The sequence below is a fragment of the Juglans regia genome, chromosome 2, assembly GCF_001411555.2.
Source record: "Juglans regia cultivar Chandler chromosome 2, Walnut 2.0, whole genome shotgun sequence".
Taxonomy (NCBI): domain Eukaryota; kingdom Viridiplantae; phylum Streptophyta; class Magnoliopsida; order Fagales; family Juglandaceae; genus Juglans; species Juglans regia.
This window is the reverse complement of record NC_049902.1, coordinates 27,924,029-27,949,409: the sequence shown is the minus strand read 5'-3', so window position 1 is coordinate 27,949,409 and position 25,381 is coordinate 27,924,029. Positions and strand designations below refer to the sequence as shown.

Sequence of the window (25,381 nt, the reverse complement as noted above, 5' to 3'; positions counted from 1 at the left end):
ATATATGCTTATATATAAAATAGAGAGAGAGAGAGAGAGAGAGAGGTGGGTAGGGCCGACAATTTTTTACTCGATTTGCAAACTCGACGTGAATTCAACTGGTATTAGGTTTCGTTTGTAACTTTAACTCATCATTACAACTTTTTTAAATTTTAATACAAAATATAATAAACAATTCAATTTTTTCAAATCTCAAAATAATAATAATAATAATAATAAACAATAATATTCTAATAATATTTTATCATCTCAACTCAATTCAACTCAATTCAACATCCAAACGAAGCCTAAGATTACTGATTAGAATATTAGGCTATAATCAAGTTCATGTAAATTCAAGTTGACCTGAATTGATTAAACAATCGGAGTTATATTATATCAATTTGTGGACTTTTTTTTTAAGAACTTGAGTAATCCAACTAGCAAAATACAATGAGTAAAAAATAAAGAAAGCTGCCAAATGATATTTTTTGCTAGAATTAAGTTTTGACTTGAAGAATATGGCACTTATGTTAAATCTTTCCATAAAATTTTCTTGTATAGCCTTAGCTTTTGATCAAATCATAAGAAGGATCAAGTATTGTTTGCGAACATTTTTGTTTTCGTTCTTATTTTTTGTGTCAAATGAATGTGTTAGGTTAATGTGTTGACCAAAGTATATAAACAGCTTTAACAATCGTACGTGCCGCCCTCGCGGATTGAAATCTTGAAGATTTGAAGTAACTCAGCATGAGCCGATACCATTGACAATTCTTATTTGTCATTAAAAAAGCCTCCACATTCAACAGCGCCCTCTCATTTTTTGAAGATATTCAGTTTGAAGTTTGGGCGACATGGATGTCTAACGAAGAAGAAGAAGAAGAAGACGACAGGCTTGCCTAATACTTGACGTACGGTGAGTATGGTCCATTGACAATTTTGATATAACAGTAAGTAATCTTAGATATAATCATAAATTATGTAAGCAACGAGCACTTTTTTAAAAAAATAGTAAGATTTTTCATTAAAAAATAAATATTTTTTTATATGAATATTAGATTTACTTAAGTTTTTAAAAATAAATATGTAACTTATACGCACTTTGTAACTATAAATATTATTTCTATAAAGAAAGCAGGTAGCCTAGTTAGTTACATCGATCCTATTGTCGTCCTGCTGTAGTCAGTAAGGTCAGTTGCACTGTTCTACCTCATTTTTGTAAAATATTTACTATATATTGATCACTATTTACTCTCGCATCCAATATTTATCATAGATTGTGAAGGGGTTTTCTTATAGAAAAGAAGAATGCTACACAACCTCTTATCCTCTACATACCATATTTTTTTAAAATTTTAATATTTTTTAATATTTTTTTAAAATTTTTTTTTTGAATTTATTCTTTTTAAACTAATTCAATTTTTTTATTTATTATTTATATATTAAATATTTGATAAAAGAAAAAAATAATAAAAATTAAAAAAAAGTGTAGTGTGTGGAGGTTGTGTGAATAGTAGGAGGTTGTGTAGATTTTTTGAAAAAAAAAACTATAGAGGTGAGGTGTGAAAGTAAATAGTAATTAATGTATAGAATTTCTCTTTTTATAGAGGATGATGATGTTTTTCATAAAATAGACGTGAAATAATAAATAATAACTGATAAAAAATATTTTGTTTCACAAAATATACTACGGACCTCTTCGATTGCTACAGATCATTCTCTCCCCATCAGAATTTCGGCTTTCACATTCACAGCTCTTATAAATTACAAAATAAATATCGGATGAAAAATCAACAATTAATATCGAATATAGAATTTTAATTTGTAGTATGTATTAATATATTTCAGTTCAATAAGATTGAGTACTATTACATTGACTTTCAAAATATATATATATATATATATATATCAGAGATAATATGCATTTTCTTTTTTTTTTAAACAATTAATTATTAACAAAGAAAAGGACCTTCTAAGATATAAAAAAAAATAGAAATTCTCTCTTCTTAATTTTTGAAACAAAATACAAATAGTTCTTCAGCCACTTGGCCTTATATTATTAGATTTATTTATTAATTAAAAAAATGTATTTCTCGGATAATTTAAAGCTTAAACAAACATCTTTATCATCGAACCAACGATAATCACACCGACCACATATGCAGCAGCATGTGAAACATGTTACAAAGAAGTGTGTCAATTGCCATCCAATATGTAGTTCTAATCTTTTATAGTTTTTTTTGTCAAAGCATAGTCAAATTATATTGAGCATTTCTACAATTTTCCTCAATTTCTTTGTTCCGACTATAAAATATGTCACTTTAAACTTTAGAAATAAAGTAATATTCTTCTTTATTTTAGATTTTTTTTCATTCTTAGTCATACGTATTATGTATATTTCAAGTGATTGTTATTTAAGATTGATAGAAACAGTCATTTGAAATGCATCACATCAACACGTGTCATTGAAGGAAAAAAATGTAGAATTAAGATCATCTCATTTCATCTAATTATTATAATTTTTACAAATTTTAAAATAAAATACAATAAATAATTCAACTTTTTCAAATCATAAAATAAAAATAATATTATAATAATATTTTATTCAACTTTTAACTTTTATTTCATCTCGTTTGTATAACCAAACAAGTCATTAAGAGAAGCATTCCTTTCGGACATAATACCTTGCATACCCACGACTATTTTAAGAGTTTTAACCAATTAGAAGTAAGTAATTAGATTATCCATTCCAATCTCTTCTCTATCCATTTCTATTAAAAATTATTAATGTATAGAGTTATCATTTCTGTTAATTGATCAAGTTAGTGTTGATTTTAATTAGTTTGACCAGTCCCCAATTAATTTTGAAAAGTTCTCTAATCTCATATCTAATTAGTAGTTCAATAACTAAACAGTTTAGGCTAATTTTGTGCGGGTCAATGATCTTTGTCCTAAAATACTCAACACAATTATCATGATTTTGTAAAATTCATGAGAGCCTTTGGTTTAATTGACTAATTTAAAGGCTAATATTACCAACCTAAGGTATCAATATTGCTACGTTATAGCAGCCCATGAAAAAAATGCTACATTATAGCAAATTGAAATTGAAGATTTTCCTAAGGATATAATACGTTCTTCCTACTTTTATCCCATCAATGTGACACCGATCATAATTCTTGGATCATATTGCCTATTTGGGAGAAATATCTTATTTTTGTACATGTTTATTATTGAGATTACATGCTCAATAAAAAAGATATTCATGATTAACTCAATAACTTTTCTAGTGGGTGTCATAGTAAAACACTTACAATTTTGAAAAATATATAGTTCCAACTTCCATCACTGCTAGGGGTGGCAATCCGTGTTTTTGGATCGTGTCTGTGCTGTGCCAAATCATGAACATTAGATTATATAGGATAACCCAAACCCAACTCATTAAGCTAAACGTGTCAAATTTTCAAATCCTAACCCGACTAATTTAGATAATGGGTCGTGTCATGTCATCCGTTTTGACACATTTAATAATTAATTAGAAATAGAGAAACACAACACGACTAATTTAAACTGGTTTTATATAAATTGGTTCAACTAACATGCATAATTCATTTACCTTGATTAACATAATTTCATATAAAAGTTTAAAACATCTATTTATTAGTAACCACGATATCTTTTAAAAAAAATAAGACTATTTACTAAAACAAATATCAATATTTTTCAAATTTTAACACGTAATAAAATCAATATTACAAATCCTACAATAATCAATATGAGCATAACTTCATAAGTACAATCTCGATAATAAAACATAAACATAATGAGAAATAGACATATTACAACTCAATATTAATAAAATTGTGATTTTGAAATAAAATCAAGATGGATTGATTTCGGATTAAGCGGGTTAACTCGTTTATCAATCGAATCTTAATAGGTAAACCCGTTTTGACCCAAACCTATTAACATTAAACTCAAACTCATTAATTTCGTGTTGTGTTCATATTAAATTTACAGATCATCTCACATATTATCACTCCCAATCATTGCCCATAATATTTATTATTGCTCTTGTAAATAGTAGGATATGGATAGAAACTTTTAAGTAATTCAAATACCTCCAAAGCTCACGTCATTCTTACAATTAAAGAAAAAACAAATCCTCCCAAAACACAAAGCAAATAGTCCCTAAACACCAAAAAGTTTACGAAGAAATGGAAATGTTGGTCGAGTCCCTTGCATTTCTTGTACGTAAAGCAACTGATGGTCTTCTATAATGGATTCACGCTGCAAATATGACCTAAAACTGTACATCTGGTTTGATATGCTTTGAGTTCATTTTCATGCATTTAAACGATTGCTACCTTGTTTAATTTTGTGAGTAGCAGTCGGGAAGTTAAACTTGGAACAAAAAAAACTTGGATCATATTTCCTGAGTATGAAAATCTCTATGTGCAGTGAGTAATTCAATCAATCATATACCGACTGTCCCGAGGCCTCAATAAACAAAAATCGGGCAGATTGAGTTGTCTAAATAAACCACAATTTGATCTCACATATGTTAAAATGAACAGAGACTTGTCTCAGAAACTGGTGTGCCAGATAGCCTCATCGCCCTCCCCACAGCGTTGGTGCACCTCCTCCATTCTTTCCACTGATTTGCAAATGCCACTGCAGCTCCAGTCAAAGGATGCAGCACAAGGATTTCCTGCTTGAGCCTTCCACTCGCAATCTGTCAGAAGAAATTAAACTTTCAGAACTATGCATCTCTCTAATGCAGCACATTGTCATATCCAGTAATATGCAAGTCGTAACTATCAAGATGGGAAACCTTAAAAAAGGAACTAACAAGGGAGGAAACCAAGAAAGGAGCTTCATTGTTTACAAACTCAGGTGCATGTCCGCAAGCATCTTACCAGGCGGTGTCGCACAACAGAGGCTCCGGTCGTCAATGTGCTCAACATCAAGGCCAATAAACCAAGAACCCAAAGAGACATCTTCATTTGCATATTTATGAAGTATGTGCCTACAGAGGGAAAACATAAATAATTGACAGTTTTAAGTGGAATAATAAGTATAGAATGATTTCATTGAAGAAATTACCGATTAACTGAAATATATGTAGCCAAATCCTTGGAGAGCACATATATTTGCCCTGTCGCATGCCTAAAGTACTTATTTCCATCCTCACCAAATTTCCAGTATTCTGGTTCATGGTATTTTATTCCTCTGCATTTGGTAGCCAAAGGTACATCTGATGAATGACATCCATAAATGTTCTAACAACTAAACAAACCACAGGGAAAAAAATGACAGCTCACTTCTGTGACAGGACAGGTCCAGACTTCATGCAACCAATATAAACGCGTGGCTTTGATCTATGCCGGGCCAAGGTCGAACCAACCATACCTGTGAAATATTAAAAGAATGAATTAAATGCCCCTAATATTGCACCTTTCTTTGAAGATAGAGACAGTTAATAATGGAGATACACCAACCAAGATTTATGTGCACGTCATCATCAACTTTGATATAGAAGTCAGCATCCCACTTAGCGGCAGCTGTTGAAAAGTATATTTGAGTTTTTGAGGACAATTCATGATATCCTTCAATATGATTCTGCAAAGTAAAGAAGTAACTCTGCATAAGCTCAGAGAAGAAATTTTAATCAAACGATAACATGCAAATTCTAACCACCATGAAAAGCTGACCGGGTATTTTGGAAAGTTTAGTTCCTTAGGTCCTGATCTACCAGCAACATTTTCTTCTTTTATGCTAATGCATTCTAAATTTTTATAATTGGTGATTTGACCAAAAGAGTAACAACATTGTAAATACCATGCAGCATAGATATGTTTGGTTTATCTAATTGTGAGATGTACATCTAACTAATATTGAATTTCAATGTCATTAAACAGTTTTCCAAGTCATAATTTGAAGATTGAAATAGTGGTGAATCAGTGGACCATCTACTCTTACATTGTGAGTTTGCAAGAGAAGTTTGGAATTATTTCTTTTGTAGAATGGGTATTGCATGGGTAATGCCGGGAAGAGTGGTGGAACTACTAGCAAGTTGGAAAGGGATTACTGGGACACCACAGATAGCAGCAATGTGGAAGATGGCTCCTTTATGTATTCTTTGGTGCATTTGGTGTGAAAGAAATGATAGACTTTTTGAGGATCATGAACGTTCCTCAGAAGAATTTAGGATTTTTTTGTGGAAGACTCTTTTTATGTGGGCCATTGCTTTAGACTTGCATGGTCTCAACTTCCATGATTTTCTTGTAACTGTTTTAGTTCCTAATTAGGTGTATTCACATGTATACCTCCAGTGTACCGGGGATATGCCTACTCTTTGATAAATAAAATACCTTATTACTTATCAAAAAAAAAAATTTGGTAATAGCCTCTCAATATCGCTATTGTACTTAAATAAGTATTGACTTTTTATCCACATTTTGTTTTGTGTATTTTATTGTGCACATATGTTGTAATTTTTCTGCTATTAAAATATCAATTAAATTTCCACCAGCTTAAGTTTTTAGGATAATTGGTGACTTAATATGATATCAAAATAGATTCCAAACCCTGACTTTACATTTCACCCCACAATTAATTAAGTATTCCATGTATTACAGTATTAGACCCACTTATTAAGGAGAACAAGCCTACATGTGAGGAAGAGTGTTAGAATATAAATTAAATGATTAAATTTACCTTTTCCCCTCAGCTTAAACTTTTGAAACAATGGGTGATTTACAACTTATTATATCTTGTAATATGAGTTTTCGACTTTCAACATAATTTTCAATGTTGCAATTATTTTATGATTTTAATCAAACCACTTGATCCACTAGTTGAACCAGTGAGCCAGTGACCTAAACCAGATCCTTCTATGCTCCTGGTTTAATAATATTACACTTAGAGATAACTACCGATCAGAAAAAGAATAATTGATGACCAGAGATAACAGATCAACTCGGTGCCAAGCAGTTTACCATACCAGACGTAAGAAATCCTTGTTTTGCTCATTTTCTGCATCAATAGCACGATCCAGTACACCACCTGGAGTTGCACTAATGTCCACCAAATTTAAACCAGTATATTTTGTCAAGATTATTAATATGAACCAAGCAAATGCTGTGTACTAGGGCTATGCCTACTGTTCTATTAATAAATTTATGATTGCTTAGTAAAAAAAAAATGAACCAAGCAAATGTAGTATGCAAATTTCTCTCAGGTTCAAGAAAAATCACCTGTGTCCAATGACAAATCGAATTATAATTCCCTTATCTGTTTCCAACTTCCTTAACCCTTCCCCTAATTTGAAAAATAGCCAAAGTGTGTTTAGCAGTCAGTTCACTTCAACATGTACTTAATATCTGAGAGGATGGTCATTAAGTTTTGGACTGAACCTCGGGGCATCCATGTCTCTCTAATTGATTCTCGTCGCTTTCTGCTGCTGAATGCAGTAATGATTCCCATAACAAAGAAAACCTTCTGACGCTCCTTAAATTGCTCACTTCCTGATTTTGTAACTATTGGAGATCCTTCCTCATTGTTAACTTTGGAAGCTCTAGATGCAGCTAGCTGCATCTCTAATGAGGAGATTGTTTTATCTAATGTCCTGAAAATATTGGACATTGATGTGTCATATATATGAATTACATGATGGAAAGTAAGATGATTACAATATGTAAGATGTAGCCAGATATCTTTAAAACATTACTCAAGAGGCTATAGAAAGTTACATTATTACATCGTGTGTCTGTGAAACTTGAGATAGGATGTCCCCTGTCTGAAAAGAAGCATCCTGTAATAACATGAAGAAGGCTATAAGGATGTGGTAATAAAAGATGAGGATGTGGTAATAAAAGATGTGGAGCTTATGATGACAATATTCTTGAGACTTGCCTTCTTCTCACAGTTGTCTATGGGATGGAGAGGTCTTGATTCATGTTTCTCAACTGATGAAGCCTCTCTGTCCATTGTAACTGGATCAGGAATAGCCCAGAACCTATGAAATAGATAATAATCAACTCAGTGACAAATATGTAAAAGGATAACAGAAATTCAGAAATGATTCAATCTATGACTCTAAAATCTATCAAGTTTGATTGTGTTGACCGGCACATAAAGTGAAATGCAGAAATCCTAATAACTTGTCTAGTCGGATAAGGGATCCTCATGATCTCTATCTGACAATTAATTTAAAATGTGATACAGTAGGACTGCCAAACAATTCCAATCCAGGACGCAAGCATCTTGAAGTTCAGGAAGCAGTTCAGCAACATACAAACTAGGGTTGGGGTGCCTGAACAACTCAAGACCAAGCAAAGGGATATTGAACCTGTCTAGGAGTTTGTTGCAAGGTGGCAAGCCCCTACTTTTGCCTGTCCCCAGAAGTTTACTCAGCAAACTCCTAGGACCCTTGTGACATCCATATGAAACAATGAATTAAACTGGCATACACACTTATGGGACTGTGAAACACTAAAAATGTTGAAAAATCTGTAAGACAATAAAGAAGCCAGATGATGCAAGATTTAAACCATAAGATACCACATATCACATTTTTGTGTCTTGCTGCCAGCTACATACGTGGGGTTAAATGATACAGTTCCCACATACAAGTTGTGGGTGTTGATAAATTACCGTTAGCAAACTGTGACTGCACAATAAGGCATCAATCTTTAATGGGCAGAAAATTGTCTACAATGGATGGGATGAAAAAACAGCAGTGTTCTTTCCAATGCATTTGAGAATTAGTTTTTTTTTTTTTTTTTTGTTATAAGAAAATTTATTGATCTTCATAATTAGGCAAAGCCCAAGTACACAGGTAGTTTACAAGAGAGAAGAAATACCTAATTAGGCATTTGAGAATTAGTTCAAAAGCCGATACCTAAAATACATGGACCAATCACTGGTATATATTGGAAGTATTACCCCTGGTGAAGTTCCAAATGCATGTAATGATCATAGCCATATAATCCAAAGCAAACATTTTTTGTGCGACAGACATGCAATGTGCAACTCAATATCAATATCAGTAATCCCACTAACTGCCGCTCTAAGACTTGGGGACAACCAGCAATCTCCCGTAATCAAACTCAACTTTAAAAACAGACTTCTAAGCTACTGCAGCAACAAGTTCCCCGCATTAGGGAAAGATAAGGCCAATTAAACTAAGTTCACCATTGTCCAGAACTAAGCATCATCAAGTTTACGCCTTGCTTTACCGAAGTGCCAAGAGAGATCCTACAACACATAAGTCAGCAGTACTGGAGGTCTTATACAACAACTAATTACACAAATGACAGTAGAAGTCTTAATCTTGAACCTGGAATCCCAGCACAGGTACCCAAAAGTCTATAAACTTAAGGATCGAATCTATTCATAAAGATATAATTTCATTTTTTTCCTGCATCAGAACCTCAAAACCTAAAAAAAAAAAAAGTAGCCAAAGACGCAACCCATTAGCTCAAAGATCATTACAATGAAAGCTTCAACCCTATTAGAAACAGCGGCAAATCGAAAAGTTGACACTTCAACACGAGATCTTAGTCGTGCACGAGAGAGAGAGAGAGAGAGAGAGTACCTGTTGACAACAAGAACACCCAAGATGAAGCTGGCGATACAGAGGCCAAGAACCCATCTGGTGGAGACGCCATTGCCAGCCTTGTGAGGTCTGCTCAGACCCATTTTTCAATCTCCAAAAAAGCTTCAGCTTTATAAGGAAGCGTCTGTGTTACGAATCAGAGAAAGCAGGGGAGATCCCATTAGAGAATAAGAAGCACCTACACGGACTATGGAGAGAACAAGTAGAAAAGGCGACGATGTTAAAAAATCACTCGGAGAATGGACATCATCACTAGCAAATAACGTTCGGTTTCATTGTTTTGTCACGGGACAACGTTAAAAAACACGAAATTTAACAAAAGTCGGGACAACCTCAGGTACCAATAATGCCCTTTTATTCCCAACCAAAGCTGGGGCGGGCTCTCACATCTACACCTGTGCGCAGTTCTGTGCACTGTTCCTTTTCTTCTCTTTCTGTTCGGAGCTGACAGCTTTTTTCTGTGTTCTTTGGACATTATTGTAAAACTTTTGTTTTCTTTATATATTTTCTTTTTTATTTCTTTTGTTTTTCCTTTCTGGAAAGCGTAAATCTCAAGCGTTTTTGTGTATTTTCCCGGAAATTTATCCTTAACCAGTTAACCACACCAAAAATATAAGAAAAACATTATTATTGAGTACCAACAATATTAATATTTGATCCAACAAGTCCGAAATATTGAGTTATTTCTTATAATGATTATAAGATGCAACTAATCCCACAATATGACATTTTGCTATAGATTGGCCACTTTATGGAATATACCATAATTTTGACATTTTGATTGTATGTTGAAACTTGAAAGCAACCCTCAAACTTTTTTGTACAGTGATGTTTTCACTCCTATAGATCAAGACCTTATATTCTTTTATTTTTGCATTTTATTTTTCTTTTTTTGGTTTTGAAAATCATGTTTTCACTTTCAGTAAGATTATATGCAGAGTCCTATCTGCCTCTCGTTCAACATGATTCATGCATCTTTAATAAGAACATAAAATAAAATGAATTGAGATAATTTATGAATAATAGTAAGATTATTAGTTAAAATAAAATGAGATGAGATTCATCTCTGTATCTAAACAGGTCTTATATCTGTTCCTAAATCACGACACAAAAATGGAAGCTTGAAGAACAACTTTGTCCTCAACAACTGTCGGATCTGAACAAAATAACTTGGGATACATCAATTTCTAGCAGATTCTCACTGGCCTTCTGCTGTTGTTGGATCAAGAGCTACATAATTTTAATAATTGGTATATTTTTCTTATTTGGATAACTTCTCTACCCAGAGTGGGAGAAAGAAAACCGATTCAGTAAATATAATCAATCATCAGATTCAACCCCCATTGATCCGATCATGTAAATTGAGTAGTTGATATGGTTATCTAATTAATAATTAATATATTAAAACTTGGGTGCTCCATGTTTCATTTTGACACGCAATATTATACAATATAATAATACAATGGCTTGCATTCATTTTCTTAGCTCTTTTGATTCATATTTTAGTATTGCGTCGAGTACAAGGATTATTACACCACGTAGACTTCAATAATCCGCCACCAATCAAAATAAAAATAAAAAAATAAATCAAATCAATATTTATTACTTTATTGATGTATTTTTATTTTATTTTGATTGTTATCTTAACTTATAGTTACATAACATTTTATACATCCTGTATATGCAAGTCTAATCAATTTTTTCATTAAAATTTTTTAAAATTACAATAATATTCTTCTCAAATGATATATTTTTTTCATTTAATGAATGGTTTGTATATACCGTCTTCATTTGAAAACTGTAAATAGAAATTTTCTTAAAAAAAATGTCCATAGCTTGGTTAATTAGTTATACGAATAACAATAAATATTATAATATTAATTATCTTTCCTTAAATTTAATACAATATCTATAAAAATATCTGTCACGTCTTTTACTTGGCTTTTTATCTGTTTTTTTTTTATATAGTTTTTTAGCGGAAAAATAAATACATAAAAAAAAAAGTGTTGGCTGTTTTTTTGGACCATAAAAAATAGTATTGTTGACTGTTGAAAATTGTAATGTTGCGGTTGTCCTAAGTGCAAGAACATGTGTACGGCCACTTTGGCATCATAGGATTTTTCTTAGGCAACCGAAAAGGTTCGAGACCTCCAATAATGTAACCTCGATCTATTTTGGCATATCAAGAAGAAAAAATAATAGGGGCAGTTTGGTCCAAGTAAATTTAAAGAGCTTATAGTACAAGATTCAAAAATGAAAAGCGGGTAGTGGGGTAGGGACCTAATCGTAAAATCGTGGATTAAAGGCAAGGGTAGTACAGTCATACGGTGCCAGGGTGTTAAAGAGCTTATAGGTACAAGATGCACGTCTGCCCATTATTAGATGATTTTTTTGGAATAGGAATTATTTATGAATAATGCTATTTGGCTTAAACTTATAGCCCTTTTGATGCTGTGTAATTTATTAAAAAAATTAAAAACAACAATCAGAAAATGAATAAAAGGAATCCATAGTTTTAAATTTTCAGACGCCCTTTTAATATATATATATATATTTATTTATTTTAATAAAACACGTGGCGTTACAAGATGATGTTACATAAAAGAGACCATTTGAGTGATGAGGTTCAGATGGTCCAATAGCAGTACTCATTATTTATACTTAGGACTGTAATCAATTTAAGTCAAACTGATCTTTGAATTACCGAGCTCGGCTTGACTAAAAAAACTCGAGTTCAAAATTTTTCTCCAATCTTTGTTCAAGCTTGACTCGATAAGTTAAGTTTTCAACTCGAGCTCGAGCTCGATTCAAAACCAAGCTTGAGCCAAGCCGAAATTATTTATTTTTTAGTTTTTGAACAAAATTTAATAATTAAGAAATTAGATAAATCAAAAATAAAAGATCTAAATTTAATGAATTTTTTACAAATAACAAGTACACTCTCTATTGAGTTAAAAAACTATAAATAATCATAAATAATTAATATGTAACTAATCTAAATTTATCCATAATAACCCTATATAATATGTCGACATAAATTACCAATACATATAGATAATATGATAGTATATATCAACATTTCATATATGGTTCTTACGTAATAGTATATAAAATTATTAAATCTTATCAATTAATTATTGTACAAATTATAAAATAGTTATGAAGTACATTCAATATATAGGCATAAGTAATTAGGTTACATACTATAAATTTAATTACAAAAAGAGTTATGCTTATATTATTAACCAATATATATATATATGTATATATGTATGCATATACATTTATCAATATATAAATGAGTTTTAATTTAGCTAAGCTAACTAATCGACCCGAGCATAAACAAATCTTAGTCGAGTCGAATCGAGTTTAGTTCGATATGTATAATTTACTAATTGAGCGGGTATTTGCTGTCAAGGGAAGTTTTTTTTTTTCTTGAGTCGAGTTTGATGTGAGTGAGTATTGAGCAGGCTATCGAACAAACTAATTCATTTATAGTCATATTTAAACTTAAAATGATGTTTGGGTCGAAGTAAAAACTAGGGGTGCTACCTACACCTCCCCCCCGCCCCTGCCCCCGCATGAGTAGGGGACATGTTGGGCCTCCAGACCCTAACCTTGCCCTCCGTGGATGGGTGCCCCTGTTCGAATTTCAGGAGGTAGATTGGCCCAATAGGCTGAGCGCCCTTCATGGGTCTCAATGGGCACATCGCCCATAACTCGTTTCTTGGCCCATTTTAGGTCAAAAATCCTATTTTTGTGTCAATTTTTGCCCAAAACTTGTTTTTACTTCCATTTTGACCCAAAAACCTGTTTTGACCTTTTCACTTCAATAGAAATTAAATGTATAAAAATAAAATTAAACGTTCTCTAAATATAAAGAAACCTGAGAAACTTGCTAACTAATACTTCTAAGTATAAACTATTAATATTAATCTAAAATTATTAAAAATTAATCTAAAAATATTATAAATTGTCAAATAGCTTGAATGAATAAGGAATGTTACAACCATTAAAATAGAAATACATTCAAGAACAAGGAAATAAAGGTAACATAGCAAGCATTTGGGGTTTTTAAGCAACAACATATAACCTGAAAAAAAAATGAGAATATGAATAATATGATGTCTAAAAAAATAAAAGAATGTCAATTTGAAAAAAATAATAACATTGTTAACATATGTATAGACTGCAAATAATTAACTAACAAAGTTAACAAATCAATGATGGTGTATCAAAGTCAAATTGAGGCCAATGTAGATTGTGATGAAGTATTATTTCCAAAGTTATCCCTACAACAACAATTGAATTGAAAATAAGTTTTTCAAATAAATATAACACAATCTATTATAAGTAAAAGTAAAATAATGAATTAAAAGTGATTATTACTTCTAGGCTGATCAACATCATTCTCCTTGTTGCTCTCCGCAAAATCTACCACCTCCAGAACTTGAATTGGCTTCCCTTTTGTCTAATTATGAGTGCAAATCAAAACATCTACAATGCTAGGAGGCAATGAACTTCAATATGGATCTAGTATGCGTCCCCTGATACTAAATGCATACTCTGAGGCTTCAGTAGAAATAGGGACATCCAAAATTCTATGGGTTATCTCTCCAAGGATGAAATACTTGACGCCTGACGGCATTTACTTTCCACTAAGTTAAGATATCAAACTGTTTCGCATATGGTTGTAGATCCGCCGACAAGTATCTTTCTAAGTTTGATTCGTCTAAATTCTTCCAAAACTCGTGGGTATCGCCAAAACTCATATTCCACTTATACTTTTTTGGCCTATTGACTTCAAGAGGAAGCGATGCGGTGGATGGTGGAACATCTATATTAACACCCATGAATCATGAATGCGGTGAACTCATCATACAACCTATTGATGGTATCTTAATCCTTAGCACAAGTTGATACGCCCTTCTATTCCCGGATACTTTCCCAATCATAATCGTTGGACTGTTCCGATCTCCCTTTGTCCTCCTTAAAGTGGATGACGTATTGCATATCCTCCTCACCTATGGCATCAAAGGCTTTTCTATATTGCTCAACTATTTCCAATGTCAAGAAAATTGAGTTCCATTTTGTAGGAACATTAAGACATAACATTTTCTTGCATTTAATGCCCGTAGCACGAATAAAGATTTTGAACCTCTCAAACCTAGTCGGTGAAGATCTCACAAACTTCACCGCATTTCTTACTCTTGCAACTGACTCGAACATCTTTCAAACCATCAGTCACAATAAAATTGAGGATATGTGCACAACATCAAACATGCAAAAATCCACCACCCAATATTGATATATTTTTCTCTCTAATTTTATTCTTCAAATACTCAAGTGCAATATCGTTAAACAAGGTATTGCCAACAGTTATTGTCACCATTGGCTCCAAAGTTCCAAACCTTACTCCTTTATTGCGGACTCCACCGTCTTCCCAATGGTATCACTTTTGTGATTGGTGTTAAACAAAATTTGAGAATTTTTTTGTATAATTTTCAATCACTATCTACAAAATGAGCAGTCAAACATATACAATTCCAGTTTTAGAGAGATGTTCATATATCAGTGATGGGACAAACTCTTTGACCCTTCAATAAATCTCTTAACAAATCTTTCTCTAGGCCAGATAATTTAAGAATATCATTCACCACCGTGTGGCGAGAAAGAATGTTAAATTTAGGTTCCAATTGCTTAACAAAGACTTGGAACCCTTCACTCTTCACAAACCAAAAGTGTAGCTTGTCTATTATGATCATACGAACTAAATGAGTCCTACACCCCTCCGTGTCACACTTCACAAACCCCTCCAACGTACTGCCTCCACTACTCTCATCCACCACTTTCTTAAGTCCAATCTCCAATCTAGATTGGTTCTTTTCAAATAAAGAACATCTCATCGGACTCTTCTTGCACTATTCTTCTAAATGATTTTTCAATTGAAACATATCATGTCGTTTATACTATAAACGACACCACAATGATTACACTTTACCTGTAGGTCATTAGGATCACCACTCTCTAACTTGGTAAAATGTTCCCACACAATGCAAGCGAGTTTGGTGGACCCCTGGTTGTAGGAGTAAGGGTAGGTGGAGGGGAGCTAGTACTAGTGCTAGTATTCAAACTTGAGCACTATCTATGGATTCTACAAACAATCAAACACCTAACATGATACAAAAATACACAAAAATAAAAATCATACAAATCACAAAAAATATAACTCACTTACGCAGTATTTGGATGTTGAGATGGTCTCAACCCACTCATTTCATTTTATTTCAATATCCAAACACCACTCAAATACAAACACTTTTCATTTTCAAATTTTTAACTTTTTCATCTAAGTATTACAATTTTCTCAAACTTCCAAACAATAAAAAATAATTTCATTATCTTAGTGAAAATTATAAAAATAATAAAAAATAATTTCAGCTTCAATAATGAAATTATCCAATCCTTAGGAAATGAACAGGTAAATGGATGAATGATGACTTTTCTCAACAATTTGATTTTTTTCTAAGCAAGCAAATTTCATTAGAAAAAGAAAAGATGATACATGAGAGAGACTGGAGTTCCCTAACAAACGCTCCAATACAATAACTACAATGCAAAAGGGATGAAAAAAAGAAAAATAAAATAGGTTTTGAAACCAATTTCTTGGTCCCCACCCATGCCCTACAAAGAGGGCACCATCTTAAATATGATTTTTAAGTAGACCACCATTAGAGGCGATGTAAGCTGTGGGTGCAATGTAGTGTATTGTCTTGAGATATTTTTTGGAGATTCGTAATCCTTTTTTCAAGATCATCGGTTAGGAAAAATGATAACATATTAGAAATATTGACATCGGATAAACTGATCTGTGGCGGATCATCTGTCTTCCCGCGCTTTTGTGGTGGTGCATGGAGACCACGCATCGATAGTTGGGAGGTGAGGTGGGACAGATCTAAAAGATCGTGAGGTGGAGAATCTGCTGGTACAATGCGTGTAGCTAATGGAGTCATCGAGGCACGTGTAGCTGGCATAGTCATCGAGGTACGTGTAGTTGGCAGAGTCATCGAGGCACGTGTAGCTGGCGGAGTCATCGAGGTGTGGCCGCACGTGGAGACCATGTGCGAAAGCAAGCCGCGCGTGAGCGTCACACATTGAGATTTCTGGCTCGGTTCCACATCGTCCGAGTAGATTGACGGCAGTAGGGTTGGGTGGTGGGGCGCGTATCGACTGATGGTGGCCAGAGTGTAGTAAATTTGACGAAAATTGAACCGGTGAAGGGGATGAGAGAAAAAAAATACTATCATAAAAATATATTTACACACTGATAGTGGAAAGGAAATAGAGATGGAGAGAAGGTAGAAAACATATTCACAATTCTCACCTTCTTTTCTGACAGAGACATACGGAATGATTTGAGCTTTTTAGGGAGAAGGAGAGAGAAGGTTTTCTTTCCAGCAATTTGATTAGTCTTAGAGCATTACATATCCTGACGCCTTGCATTAATGCATATAGTTAATGTAGCAGCAACATTTTGAAAGCTTCTGTAACAAACGAATGTTTCCATTCAGATACAGGCGACCCTTTTAAAACTAAATGGAAGTGGTATAAAGTCCAAGTCTCTAGACATGTACCTTTCAGATTGCTTGGAAAAACTGTGGTTTAAAAGCTCTTTTCGTGGACAGGAAAGAAAGCATTCATTTGGCGTGGAAAATTCTACGGCTCTAGAAGGTGGTGAACCCTTGATCATTTCTCGATGATGTCGATGCGGAATTTCCCTCTTGCTTGTAGACTTTTGGGACGCGCATTACATGGAGGCCTTATCCCTGTACAAATGGACCCATTTTCTGTATCTTCTGTCAGAGAAATGATATTTGTGATATCTGCAGTAATATTTATAGAATTTATGATTATATTTAATATTTATTATTTATAAATAACATTTAATATTTTAGAGCATACATGCGTTTATTTATCTCCAAATTACATTAAGTTCTTGAGACAGACAATTATGGTGGGTGTCGTTACAAAGTGAACGGACATCAACATATATATGTATAGCCTAACTTGTTAAAAAACGAGAATCAAGCCATACAAACAAACCTTTCAGATCAACTTCCTCCCAATGCAGTCAGTCAGCTTGGGATCTACCTTTCGTACATGATACTGTTACTTTCACTGCTTATCGTTTAGATCAAACATGTGCCATGAAAAGTGGTGTAGTTTAGCTTCAAATGGTAATCGAGTTTCTTACTATAGATATTGTCCAATACCACACAATGTCTGTCCCCCATTTTTCAGTTGACTTCTGCTTTTGGGCTTCTATGCGTGTACTTTTAAATGCCGGTTTACGTACGTACAGTTCTTTCGGTGACACAAGATGACTTAATTCTTAAGAAATTACTATGTTCTACTATTTCACCTGAAATGAGATGCTCCTAAACTCAATCTCCGTGGAGTGCACTCGCCAAGTTTTGGAGTCCATCGACTTGAAGATACCTTTTCACGGCCTGGACCTGGGCGTGTACGGAAAGTGAGATTACGTGCGTGGCTATACAACTTCCCTGTAGTTTACATGAATTAAGATTTTTTTTTTTCGGAAAATGTTAGTGGAATCTTTTATATTTATCGCTTAATTTTATTATTAATGTATTTTAATTTTATTTATTTATTTATTATTTAATAATTTAAAAAGTGATTATTGTATATTTTTTTAATTAATAAAAATATTAAAAAAAATGTTATAGCTAGCTAGACGGCCGGCTAGCATATCCTTCTTCTTATCCCATTGGATGACTGATTCTGAGCCACATTAACTGCCATCACTGTCCGTTATTAATTAAGAAATGACGTTCAAATGATCCAGGTTTGTGTGCATAAAGTCTTTGACTTCAATTCATCGAGTTCCCACAACTTTAAGGAGCAACCTCACCGTGAGTCCGTAACTGGCGGTTACGTTGTTACTGGTATAAAACATAAATAAAAAACATATTTGCAGAGCCCAAATGAATTCTGCACATTTTTAGGTGTTCAAGAGGCCATCTCTCTCTCTCCGTGGAACGGTCGGATGATATGGGGAACAAGACGAGTCCTTCAATGTTTGTTTTAGTGTATCTAATCTTGGTTCTGAATGGCCAGAGTATTACAACAATCGTGAAGGCAAGAAGCAACGTACGTAATATTTAATACTCCATCATCCCAATTTGGATGTGGCTGAATTAATATTTAGAAGCCCTTAATCGGTCGGGTGTGCTTAAATTCCTCTTACAATCTACAGGTTCACATAGTTTATCTGGGAGAGAAGCCGCGAGACGATCCCAAGTTGATTACAGACTCACATCATGATATGCTTGCCACAGTAGTAGGGAGGTAAGGCTTAAATATATGACGAAATAAACAAAATTTTATGTACTTCAACCTGGATTGGCTGAGATCCCTAATAAATCTTAGTAAAATGTTTGTTTTCTTCTGATTATTGGTACTTTTTTCTCTCTGAAGCAAGGAAATGGCCTCAGGTTTGATGGTCTACAGTTACAAGCATGGGTTCTCTGGATTTGCAGCTAAGCTTACAGAGTCTCAAGCCCAACAACTTGCTGGTACCAGCCCAATCAATAGCTATGAAAAAGTAGATGATCATATCTAGAGTCTACAATACCATGCATGCGATCACCAACATATAAAATAATGAACTCTAGTTTTCGGATATGAGAGTTACAATCATAATAGTTGTCTTAGCATTGTTCTTTTTGTTGATCGTGTGACGGGTATTTTAGAGTTGCCTGGGGTTGTTCGCGTCATACCAAATAGTCTTCACAAGCTGCAGACAACTCGGAGCTGGGATTTTCTCGGTCTGTCTCCTCAGTCTCCCAACAATATTCTTCACAACAGTAAAATGGGCGATGGAGTTATCATAGGTGTCTTCGATACAGGTTCAGCATCTTCATCATTACAATCATATCTCTGTCTCTCTGTCTCTCTCTCTCGTCTATAATGGACACTTGACAAGTTGCCTAATGAAATAGGAATATGGCCAGAGTCCAAATCTTTCGGGGAAGATGGTCTCGGGCCAGTTCCATCTCGATGGAAGGGTGTCTGCATCTCTGGGGACAAATTCAATGCCACAACAAACTGCAATAAGAAAATAATTGGAGCCCGTTCGTACATCGATGGATTTCTTGCAGAGTACGGACAGCCATTGAACACATCTGGAAACCGAGAATACTTATCTCCCAGAGACGCAAATGGACATGGCACGCACACTGCCAGCACCGCTGGTGGTTCCTTCGTGGGCAATGTTAGCTTCAGGGGCCTTGCTACTGGAACTGTTAGAGGTGGTGCACCCCGTGCTCGCTTGGCCATATACAAGGTTTGCTGGAATATACTTGGAGGCCAATGTGCAGCAGCTGATATGCTGAAAGCTTTTGACGATGCCATACATGATGGGGTTGATGTTTTATCTTTGTCAATTGGGTCTTCCATTCCTCTGTTCTCAGAGGTTGATGAACGTGATGGCATTGCCACTGGTTCATTCCATGCTGTGGCCAGGGGAATCACTGTAGTTTGTGGAGCCGCAAATGACGGACCTTCAGCATACACAGTTCATAACACAGCACCATGGATCTTAACTGTTGCAGCAAGCACCACTGACCGAGCATTTCCTACACCTATTACTCTAGGAAACAATAAAACTTTACTGGTATGGTGTTTTTGATTAGGCAGATAGCAGCTTAAAATATCAACCATCCGGTCGACAATAGTCTTCATCATTTCTTTTTAGAACGAATATGAAACAATGTCTTGTGTGATGGTTATTGTAGGGTCAAGCCCTTTTCACAGGAAAGGAGATTGATTTTACAGGCTTGGTATACCAGGAGTCCACAGGACTTGATTCTACCGCAGGAAGGTAGCTTGATCTATTTCTTTGGATTAACATTCTTATAACTTGCAAGTTAACTTGAAGCATGATTCTTTTTTCTTAATTAAATTTGAAGCAGATGTCAAGCCCTCTCACTTGATGAAACTAGGGTAGCCGGGAATGTGGTTCTCTGCTTCACTTCAATGTATATGGCTCGGCAGATTTCTTTAAGGAATGCCGCAACAGCAGTGCAGGAAGCAGGAGGTGTTGGGCTGATTGCTGCCAAGCATCCCAGTGATATCTTGACTTCATGTGATGCTGACTTCCCATGTATTGAAGTTGACTATGAAATCGGCACCCAGATACTGTTTTACATCAGGTCCACTGGGTAAAACACCTTTACGACCATTCTTGATTTCATGATCCAGGTTCTTTTCTAATCCTTTAATCGATTGTTGGAATGGAGCACGCAGGAATCCTCTAGTGAAGTTGAGCCCTACGAAAACAATTGTGGGCATGCCGGTATCACCAAAGCTTGCGTATTTCTCATCTAGGGGGCCTAGCTCTATTGCACCAGCAATTCTAAAGGTTCGTTTTAATACACATTGCTTAATTAATCTGGCATTAGGCAGGGGACTAGAGACTAGAGTGCTCAGTCAGAACGTGCCTTACTAACATATACTGGGTCTGTACCAGCCTGAACAAAAGATCAGACAATTTTGGAATTTCTCTTACCAAGCCCTTTTGGATTCAATAATGGATTTATGCCTGCTTCTTGTTTGGGAAAGAAGAATGGAACAAGGCTACTTTCTTCAATGCATGTGAAACCGTTTTAAGTAACCTTTTATTTTTTTTTTCCTCTCATTTTCCCTCTATATATCGACCTTTGAATGTGTTCAACTATTTGGCTCTATTTCTGCATGGTATCCAAAGAAACTAACACAAGTCCAACCTAGCCTGAGCAGCACTATCATAAAAAGCAGGGTTTCTTCTTTGATTCTTATGATTCTATCTTGTTTATGTGTGGGACAGCCAGATATAACTGCACCTGGTGCCAACATATTGGCCGCCACTACTGCCCTTGATCGATCGATGGATGGTGGATATGCCATGCGCTCGGGAACTTCAATGGCAACCCCTCATATCTCAGGCATCGTGGCACTTCTCAAAGCCTTGCACCCTAACTGGTCCCCAGCAGCCATAAAATCAGCCCTTTTCACAACTGGTACTTCTATTCTGATACCTTTCATTAAGAAAATTGTCATCAGTTCACTACCATTCAAAAGACCATGCATATAAAACTGACTAATCACACGTCAATCTTCACAAATCTTGATGCAGCATGGCAGACTGGTCCATCTGGTTTGCCAATCTTTGCTGAAGGATCTCCTCAGAAGCTTGCTAATCCATTCGACTTTGGAGGTGGCATTGCAAATCCAAACAAGGCAGCAGACCCCGGACTGGTATATGACATGGGCACTACCGACTACATACATTATCTCTGTGCCATGGCTTACAACAACTCTGCTATCTCTCGGCTCACGGGGCAATCCATGGTGTGCCCTAGTAAAAAACCCTCCATTTTGGATGTAAATCTACCTTCTATAACCATACCAAGTCTAAGAAATTCTATCACCATCACCAGAACTGTTACAAATGTGGCAACCTCAACATCTATTTATAGAGCTGTAATCGAACCTCCATTTGGCATAATGATATCAGTAAAACCTGATGTCTTGGAATTCAACTCTACTGTTAAGAAGATCTCCTTCAGGGTTACAATCTCCACAACCCACAAGGTGAACACAGGATACTATTTTGGGAGCCTGACGTGGATTAATGGAGTACATGCTGTAAGGAGTCCCTTGTCCGTGAGAACTGAAGTTTTACAATCTAATGCTGCTGATTACTAAAAAATTGCAGATTTAACAGAATCCTTGATTCCATGTTAAGGTCAATGCAAGAATAGTTTTTTATTCTGAATTAGACAGTCAGCTTTGTATTATTAAATTTTCTTCATGTATAATAATGATAATAATAAAGTATGCATTGAGTGTATAGACAATTTTATATACATCCCCCCAAGCAGTAGATAAGAATAATTGTTCAACATTATCCATTACTGTTGTGTTATGTGCTGTTAACAACAACGATTATGCAGAGAGAACGAATAATAGAGAGAGAATATTCAAACCCAAGCATTTCACGTGGCTCGATAATGTGCTTACATCCGCATAAGTGAGTGGCTAAAGTTTTACTATATGCTAGTAAGAACAGAACAGGGCTACAACACATTTATGCATGCATCAAATCCTACTCATTTAAGACCTAGCCATTAAGATGAACAAATATTGATCACATTACGCAATCCTCATGGTTAGATTTCAATGAATCAAAGTAAAACCTATTAATAGTCTAGGGTAACAATTGAAACTTTTATGAAAAATGCAAATCCCAAGGATGTATACAATTTTCAAAAAAGAAAAACCATTAATATTAGAACTTTCTCATCATTATTAGAGTGTTTCAACCGAAGAGATTGGTCATACTTGTAACCCCGGTCAATTATAAAATGAGAAAACCTTCAAGCCGGTCTGGTTGTTCTTAGTCAATTAACAGCCCTTCATGTAAGTCTTTTATTTTACATATTGTGCATTGGAAAAATATTGAGAGCAGCCACTTTTGCACACCCTACGTGGTATCATCCAAACCACACATCTCCCAAATTTGAAATTATTACTGGACTGAGAAAGAACTGATGAGAGAGAGAGAGAGACGATGGGAGAGAGAGACCGAGATGAGAAAGAGACGATGAGAGAGAGAGCGGAGATGAGAGAGAGAGACGATGAGAGAAAGAGCGGAGATGAGAGAGAGAGACGATGAGAGAGAGAGCAGGCGAGAGAGATGATGAGAGAGAGAGACCGATATGAGAGAGAGAGTCAATGAGGGATGAGAGAGAGCTGGCGAGAGAGAGAGCTGATGAGAGAGAGAGGATGTGAAAGGGGTAGAAGCCGTCTGGTGCGTTTTGCACCAAAAAAAAAAAGGACCAGAAGCAGCCACATAGTGTGTGCAATGTGTGCACAACTACAGTGGCTGCTCTGTAGCAATACTATTGTGCATTTACCTACACCTGATCAACAACTCATCAGAGTCCTCTTGTGCCCTCCATCATAGACTTCGTCCTCCACTCCATCCCAACCCAAACTGAGATCTCGATCCCATTCTCATCCTCGACGGAAACTCAGCCCCCCAAGCCAGATGTAGGACGGAGCTCGACCCTATAGAAAAATATTTGAAAAAAAAAAGTCTACACTATCCGTAAAAAAAAAGTTGTAGAATTTTTGGTGGCACCACTCAAAGCGTATTGGCTATTCACCGGATTTAGAGTATTGTGCTCTTTGAAGGTCTCCTCCAACACCAAAGACTGCTCCTTTGACAGCCTAAGTTTCTTTCTTGATGGGTAGCCGCTACCTCCATCTTCTTCATCGCTCTCGCGAGAGCACGAAGTACTCTCAGCCTCGTTTTCTTCCCCGTTTGGCTCTAATCTCTAGTTCCTCTTTCCACTGATACTCGATATCGTGCCGTTCGGTGAAGAAACCCCATTTTCATCCTCACAGTCTGCCATGGATGGCAACTGGTTCACGTCCACTCCACCCAGATACGTCAAACTCTCATTTGGGTTTTGATCTATGAAAGAGTTTCTACGTGAATTTCAAAGAAATATTTTCGATAAATTTTTTTAATAATTACTTCTGGATGGTAAAGAATCAAATGAAAAGGTTGTTGAATCAGTTCTTTAATGTTAGAAAAATAATGTTGAACATCTTCATACAAAAAATAAAGGCATGTGCTGTAATGGCTAGCAAATATCATGAATCTGAGGTTGAAAGCTTCTATCATTATTATCCCGGTTTCTCACGGTTGTCGTTGTTCATGGAGCTGTGACCTGGGGAAAGGGTTTTAGAGGGGGAGGGGTGCATTCGCAGGAAGCTCAAATTGGATTTTGATCTAGTGTGTGCTTCTGTTGTGTGTATTTTTACCACATTCCTACGTGTCTAATTATCATTGGAGGGCTGTTAGTCTACTCATAACAGATAGGCTATTCTGAAGAGGAACTGTTATCAAATCTCACGAAAACCTCTAAAAAATAGAAATAAAAATAAACGCATCTGCAAAATGTACAATACAAAAAAAGGGAAAATACTAGACATAAAGGAATCCCACAAAGAGATCCCACACACTGATGTGAAGTGTGCCACGTCTCCACATGTTTTTTTTCTCCCTTCCCCTCATGCCGCCACCCCAGATCCCCGTGCCCTCTCTCCGTGCTGGCCATGGTGGTCAGGGACCACCTCCGGGTGGGTAGAAGACACCGACGGTCCAAGCGGCACCATTGGCATGGAGCTCACGACAGTTCGCTGTGCAAGTTGGTGGCCGGGGACCACATTTCGCACACCTTGTGTGTGGTCGACCTTGTGCCACTAGGTGGCTGGGGTGGTGGGATTTGAGCTAATGACTTGTCCTTCAGCCATCTATGGTGGTTGAGAACCACCCTGGGAGGGCAGACAATGCCAGCAATGAGGGAAATGGGGAGGAGGGGAGGCACGGGGAGAGGGGGGAGAGAGAGACACACACAGAGAGAGAGAGAGAGAGAGAGAGACAGAGAGAAAGACAGAGAGAGAGAGAGAAGGAGATGTGGCACACTGCTAGTGTGTCATATTAGTGAGTGAGACCTTTTTGTATCTCTAGCAGCCCTCTAGAAAAAGTTCAAAGTTTTATTCTCATTGTAAAGCAAAAAATATAGCAAGCCTATGGTATTTTCTAAACCCAATCCAATGGGGAGATTCATCAGGAGGGAAGAATGAGAAGAGAGGGGGAGTGAACAAAAGGCTGAGAGAGTGCAGAGTGTCAGGAGGAAGAGGGGG

General features: G+C 35.6%; 2 protein-coding genes across 4 annotated transcripts; one reads left to right on the top strand and one right to left on the bottom strand.

Annotated features, from left to right (window-relative positions):
- Positions 1-4,386: 4,386 nt before the first annotated feature.
- Positions 4,387-10,054, bottom strand: LOC108992498 (beta-1,6-galactosyltransferase GALT31A-like). Of its 3 annotated transcripts, none has more exons than XM_035687909.1 (12): positions 9,934-10,054; positions 9,581-9,788; positions 7,897-7,999; positions 7,734-7,795; positions 7,398-7,609; positions 7,239-7,302; positions 6,986-7,058; positions 5,481-5,601; positions 5,304-5,391; positions 5,086-5,211; positions 4,899-5,008; positions 4,387-4,714 (listed from the first exon to the last, which is right to left on the bottom strand). In XM_035687909.1, exons 2-12 carry the CDS (start codon positions 9,682-9,684, stop codon positions 4,566-4,568), a joined length of 1,212 nt encoding a protein of 403 aa, XP_035543802.1. In that variant the 5' UTR covers positions 9,685-9,788; positions 9,934-10,054; the 3' UTR covers positions 4,387-4,565. The 3 variants fall into 3 exon arrangements, with proteins under 3 accessions (XP_035543802.1, XP_035543803.1, XP_035543801.1); XM_035687910.1 differs by having other exon boundaries at positions 9,581-9,725; XM_035687908.1 differs by lacking the exon at positions 9,934-10,054 and having other exon boundaries at positions 9,581-9,905.
- An 8,449-nt stretch (positions 10,055-18,503) lies between these two features.
- On the top strand, positions 18,504-22,521 carry LOC108992428 (subtilisin-like protease SBT3.5). The gene is made up of 10 exons (XM_035687808.1): positions 18,504-18,772; positions 18,879-18,970; positions 19,100-19,197; positions 19,375-19,530; positions 19,624-20,297; positions 20,419-20,504; positions 20,596-20,844; positions 20,930-21,044; positions 21,489-21,681; positions 21,798-22,521. The coding sequence occupies exons 1-10, from the start codon at positions 18,674-18,676 to the stop codon at positions 22,367-22,369; spliced, it is 2,334 nt and encodes a 777-aa protein (XP_035543701.1). The 5' UTR covers positions 18,504-18,673; the 3' UTR covers positions 22,370-22,521.
- Positions 22,522-25,381: the final 2,860 nt, after the last annotated feature.

Bases quoted from the DNA above. Each gene is read 5' to 3' on its own strand.
- LOC108992428 (XM_035687808.1), top strand. From the start codon at position 18,674: ATGGGGAACAAGACGAGTCCTTCAATGTTTGTTTTAGTGTATCTAATC. The intron at 18,971-19,099 runs GTAAGGCTTAAA...TTCTCTCTGAAG, and splicing joins CTTGCCACAGTAGTAGGGAG to CAAGGAAATGGCCTCAGGTT. The intron at 19,531-19,623 runs GTTCAGCATCTT...CTAATGAAATAG, and splicing joins CATAGGTGTCTTCGATACAG to GAATATGGCCAGAGTCCAAA.
- LOC108992498 (XM_035687909.1), bottom strand. From the start codon at position 9,684: ATGGGTCTGAGCAGACCTCACAAGGCTGGCAATGGCGTCTCCACCAGA. The intron at 5,602-6,985 runs GTATGGTAAACT...TTTACTTTGCAG, and splicing joins ACAAGGATTTCTTACGTCTG to AATCATATTGAAGGATATCA. The intron at 4,715-4,898 runs GTAAGATGCTTG...TTCTTCTGACAG, and splicing joins CTGTTGTGCGACACCGCCTG to ATTGCGAGTGGAAGGCTCAA.